The following is a 6,000-nucleotide window of genomic DNA, read 5'->3' as shown; positions in this document are numbered from 1 at the left end:
GCTGTGATGTCAGTACTGTATCAGGATGGATATTAGGCAGTGTTTACATTCCATCTGGGATGTGAGTATAAATAGCCCTGGTCTGGGGTCACGTGACGCCGCTGACCCCCTGGTGACCTCTGCACGCGGATCGGGTCAGTATGGATACATTGTAATATTGCTGTATAGATGGGGATATAGAATTAGTGAGTGTGTAATGTGTATCATCCGCTGCGTGACGTCAGTGCGGTACAGAGGCAGGAGCGGTGACGTCACGGCCGGGGGGGAGGGTCGTAGACTCCCAGCATGCCCCGCGCTGTGCCGGGTTGTTTGCAATGCAGACATGAGGGGTTCGGGATGGAGGCAGGTGAGGAGGGTACTGCTCTGGTGGCTTGTGTACATCCTAATGGGGCTGCGGTGGGATGTAGCTGGCACTGCAGTGTGTGTGTGTGTGTGTGTGTGTGTGTGTGTGTGTGTGTGTGTGTGTGTGTGTGTGTGTGTGTGTGTGTGTGTGTGTGTGTGTGTGTGTGTGTGTGTGTGTGTGTGTGTGTGTGTGTGTGTGTGTGTGTGTGTGTGTGTGTGTGTGTGTGTGTGTGTGTGTGTGTGTGTGCGCGCGCTCGGCTTGTTGTGGTGAGGGGATCTGTGGTGGTAGTGGAGTGGCATGGAATGATGGGTAGTGCAGTGTGGTGGTATCTATGGTGGTAGTATGCTTGGCATGGTGGGGTGGCATGGCATGACTGGTAGCGCAGTGTGGTGGGGGGATCTATGGTGGTAGTATGCTTGGCATGACTGGTAGCGCAGTGTGGTGGGGGGATCTATGGTGGTAGTATGCTTGGCATGTTGGGTAGCGCAGGGTGGTGGGGGATCTATGGTGGTAGTATGCTTGGCATGTTGGGTAGCGCAGGGTGGTGGGGGATCTATGGTGGTAGTATGCTTGGCATGTTGGGTAGCGCAGGGTGGTGGGGGATCTATGGTGGTAGTATGCTTGGCATGACTGGTAGCGCAGTGTGGTGGGGGGATCTATGGTGGTAGTATGCTTGGCATGTTGGGTAGCGCAGGGTGGTGGGGGATCTATGGTGGTAGTATGCTTGGCATGACTGGTAGCGCAGTGTGGTGGGGGGATCTATGGTGGTAGTATGCTTGGCATGTTGGGTAGCGCAGGGTGGTGGGGGATCTATGGTGGTAGTATGCTTGGCATGACTGGTAGCGCAGTGTGGTGGGGGGATCTATGGTGGTAGTATGCTTGGCATGTTGGGTAGCGCAGGGTGGTGGGGGATCTATGGTGGTAGTATGCTTGGCATTATGGGGTGGCATGGCATGACTGGTAGCGCAGGGTGGTGGGGGACCTATGGTGGTAGTATGCTTGGCATAGTGGGGTGGAATGGCATGACTGGTAGCGCAGTGTGGTGGGGGATCTATGGAGGTAGTATGCTTGGCATGTCGGGTAGCGCAGGGTGGTGGGGGATCTATGGTGGTAGTATGCTTGGCATGATGGGTAGCGCAGGGTGGTGGGGGATCTATGGTGGTAGTATGCTTGGCATAGTGGGGTGGAATGGCATGACTGGTAGCGCAGGGTGGTGGGGGGGAACTATGGTGGTAGTATGCTTGGCATGGCGTGATGGTGGCTGGCATGAGTCGGGTTGAGGTGATATTGGGACTGGCACAGTGATTTGGGGGGGGGGGGGGGGGGCGCGGGGGGTGTCGGGTTGTGGTTGGGGCATGGAATGGTGTTATGGGGGTGTGGGGTGGGGCACGGAGTGATGATGGTGCAACAGTGTGATTGGGGGTCTGGGGTGGTATTGGGGTTGGCATGGTGTGATGGCATGGGTCTATGAATTGAATATATATGGTGTGTGTGTGTGTGTGGGGGGGGGGGGGCTGGGTCTGAGGTGGCACAGTGCTGGGGGATCTGGGGTGGTATTTGGTTTCGCATGGCATGAGGGGTGGTACAATGTGATGGGGAGGAGTCTGGAGTGGTATTGGGGTTGGCATGGTGCGATGGGGGGGTCTGGGGTGGTAATTTTACGTTGAACTGGAGTTTTCCTGAAGGTTCCTCCTGTATGTTTTTGTGTGGGGTGCTTGGGTGCAGTTCACATGGGGTTAATATCGTACGCAGGTCGGCTGATGCTTAACCCTTCACTCTCCAGGCTGGGGTCAGCATGAGGAAGTGAATATTCAGTAGTTGTCAGGCTGGGATTGAGGCGAGAGGTGAGCGCTGTTCCTGTAATAAGTTAGTTTTGCTTTGACATTGAACAAGATCAGTGAAGTTTCCAGCCTGGCGACATTTTTCACAGATCAGAGTTTGTCAGAAGTTTGAGTACTTCAAGCAGATTAAATCTGCGTATGGCTGGCCATACACCATTCAATCTTGGTTTTTAAGCCATACATAGTGTATGAGCTTTTAAAAAGTATTCTCTCATCAGATCGAGAAAGACATCAGTTTTGTTTTATTCTCGATTGGAAGCAGATCAGACATGCTGGAAATTATTGAACGAAGGGATATTTCCTGACGATCTGACAGTAAAGTTACATGGTGTATATCAGCCTGTAGCGATGCATACATACATTTAATTTTGACTGCCCAATGACTGGCCAGTTGTACCCCTTCCATGTAGTACACAATCTGTCCATAGCATTTATAATCTGTTGGCTCTTCTACTCCACTGATGTGCTAAGATTGGATGTATGTAGCAGGCTGAAGATAATTGTCTGCGACGATTGCTGGGGATTGTTTTGTATAAGAGATTAAAGCCCAATCCTACATGATACGATTCTTTGTACGATTCGATTACGACTCTATTTACGATTCGATTAAATCCGACATGGCCGATCGGGATTCGATTCTATGCAATTCGATTTCCCTTTGTTTTGCAATTGCAAATCGAACTGAATTGAAATCGAATCCCGATTGGACATGTTGGATAAAATCGAATCGTAAATAGAATCATAATCGAATCGTACAAAGAATCATATAGTATAGATTGGGCTTCATGCTGACGCTGTAGAGAAGCTTATCCACCACGTTCTGTTCTGTGCAGGTCAATAAGCAGCAAAAAAAAACCTGAAGTTGGTACAAAAATCATCCGACTCCGAGTTTATAAAACCACCGACTCCAGGGCCCCTATGCAATTCACTTTTTCTCCAAGTTGAAATTTTCACACCTTGCCAATAAAACACTCTTTAAACCCACAGAAAGCAAGAAAATGCACACAATCTTTTTGATAGTACTTTTTCTACAACTTTTGGCATGGTGTGTGTGTTGTTTTTTATTGGCAAAATGCTGAAAAGCTACTTTCAGGGCTCGTTTCCACTATAGCGAATCTGCATGCGGGCACTGCATGCGGCTTCGCATAGTCAATGTAAGTGGATGGGGCTGTTTCCACTTGTGCGGCGGCGGGAGCGTTTTTTGGTGCGGCAGAAATCTGCAAGGCAGAGCCGTCAGATTTCGCGTGCGTGAGGAATGCGCGCGAATCGCCGCTAATGCATTTAATAGGGAAATCGCATGCGGCTTTGTCATGCGGATTTCCCCGCGATTTCGCGTGGTTTGCAATGGAGTTTTACTCAGGCAGTGACATGGTTAAATTCGCCTGGCTCCTTGCCATGCAAAATCGCATGGGAAATCGCGGCTAAATCCGCATGTGGAAACGCAGCCGCATGCGATTTCTTCTGCGGTGGAATCCAGGCGATTCCGCACCGCAACAGTGGAAACGAGCCCTAAAGAGAAAATGAAACATTATCACCTTGGAGAAAACTTGGGAGAAAAAATGAATTGCATACGGGCCCAGGTGCCTAAAATTTGCTCCCATTCCACAGGGCAGCAAAAACGCCACCACTGGAACTTGGTTTTAAAACTTATTTTTTTTTTGGGGGGGGGGGGGGGGGGTCCCCAAAGGTACAATTGCTAATGATGGAAGTGAACGTTTGGGGCTCAGTATACAGGAGGACCACTAAAATCTATAACTGTGCCTGAGGTGGCTTCAGATGAAACTCCTCATGTAGCTCTCTCCCTGTAGGGGGCGCTCTCTTGGCTTAAACCAGACCTGAATGCAGAACTTCCTTTCTGCTCTAAAAGATACACAACAGCATAATAACCTTTACATAAAAACATTTGTTACAGCTGATATACATTCTGCAATAAATCTGCAGTGTGTGGATTTCCTGCATTCATGGTAGCAGACATAGCAGTGTTCTCCCCAGGCTCTTTTAGCCGGGTGCCCCACCCGGCTAGTTTTGGTGAGCACCCGGCTGTCATCAGCTCACCTCCCTCTCGGTTGTAAGCCTGTACGTCATGCTCCAAACCTGGACATCAAACGCACTCTTAAAACACACCTATTCAGACAAGCTTATAACATTCTATAGCCCTTATTTACTTATCTGTTCACAATGTAATCAGAGGCAAAATGTCACTGCCTCATCCATCCTCCACCCCCTTACCTAGTGTGTCCCCCACTACCCACTAGATTGTAAGCTCCCAAGGGCAGGGTCATCCTCCTAATGTTTACTGTTTTGGTTACAATATTTGTGCTGCTTGGTTCTCTGCTGTACATTTTTTAATTGTATCTATGTTCCCCTTGTTGTCTTATTGTGCTTTGTAAAGCGCTGCGGAATATGTTGGCGCTATAGAAATAAAAATAATAATAAAGCAGAGTTGTGCAGAAAAGTGCTGGCCTTCCATTCTCTCATCTCACCCCACCCGGCAGTTCTGGGGAGAACACTGCATAGGGTTAACATCCTGTGTTAACAAATTAGGTGCTCTGCCAAGGCAGCCAGCTGATGCAGCTGAGAGATCAAATTGCAACTTCTGATTAGTCACAGATGAGGTGGAATTAATACAAGGTGCATTTCTTTTTTGTTTTCTTTCTGTACTGTGCAAAAGTTCAGGTCCGGGCTCTGCTTGTTTAGTGAGAATCCTGTAAACGCCTGGCACCACTATGCAATTTTCCATTTCTAGTCTATCAAGATTCTATTCTCGATCGGGCAAAAATAAGAAATTATATACAGCCTCCTGACTGCCAGCAACCAATCCCAGCTCAAAACTGATCTTTCTCAATCGGTGGCAGATTGGGCATGCTGGACAATATCAAACAAAATACAGCCCATTGTTCCGTGTGTATGTCCCTTCATATTGATTTTTTTTTTTTTTTTAATCCATATTCAATCGAAAGCATGATCAGGAATCTGTTCGGAATTTGAGGGGGACAAACCCGCGATCTGCCAGACGGACAATGTGTGTGGGAGGGTGTTATCCACTCCATCTCTACTGCCTGCTTTATATGCTTAGATTTCCCAGAATCCTCCCCTGTCCACCTGGAGCATGCAGGGCTCTGCAGGGAGATGGGAACGTTCCTGTATTGCAGCCGGCAATAAACAGGCTTTACCACATACAGGATAAATACTGCTGCCATATGTACGCCAGACTGTATCACGATATGTTTACTCCTAATTACCTGCCAGCTGCGTGTTACCTGGCGAGGGGAGCAACTGTCCTTCCCTGTAGATTATAAGCCACAAGGACTGAGATCAGCCTCTCCCCGCCTGCTTACTCCAGAGAAAAATCTTCAACAATTTCCGTTTCCTGCCCTCCTTTGCTGGGTGCCCATTTCCTGCCCTCCTTTGCTGGGCGCAAAGTAGTGACCCCTCCCACCAAACATGCTGCTAGGAGAGTGCAGCAGTGCTACAAGTATAATTTCTTCACGGTATTCCTTGGAGGTTCACTGCCTCATCCGCTAACTCCTGTCTCCTTCCCTAATGTCTCCTAGTTGCTACCCTCTAGATTGTAAGCTTGCAAGGGCAGGGACTTCCTCCTATAGTTTCTTATGGTGTTGTAAGTTATCTTATGATCATGTACCAGTATTAGTGATGTCTCAAACCATTCATCAGCTATCTCTGTATTTGTGTTTTTGGCATTACTGGTTGTACAGAATGTTGTATTACTCATGTATCTATGTTCCCCCAATATTTGTTTTGTACAATGTACAGCACTACGGCAGATGCTGGCGCTACATAAATAAAAAAAAAAAT

At 48.3% G+C, this 6,000-nt stretch overlaps 1 protein-coding gene across 1 annotated transcript in view; it reads left to right on the top strand.

The window, feature by feature from the left end:
- Positions 1–304: 304 nt before the first annotated feature.
- The window catches only part of ATP13A2 (ATPase cation transporting 13A2), a 77,644-nt gene continuing 71,948 nt past the window's right edge, over positions 305–6,000 (top strand). The window contains exon 1 of the mRNA XM_068241578.1: positions 305–346. Within this exon, the coding sequence (XP_068097679.1) occupies positions 337–346 (10 nt within the window). The 5' untranslated portion in view covers positions 305–336. The remainder of the gene's footprint in view (positions 347–6,000) is intronic.

Source organism: Hyperolius riggenbachi, chromosome 6 (assembly GCF_040937935.1).
Source record: "Hyperolius riggenbachi isolate aHypRig1 chromosome 6, aHypRig1.pri, whole genome shotgun sequence".
NCBI classification, from domain to species: Eukaryota; Metazoa; Chordata; class Amphibia; order Anura; family Hyperoliidae; genus Hyperolius; species Hyperolius riggenbachi.
This window is presented reverse-complemented; position numbering and strand designations above follow the sequence as displayed.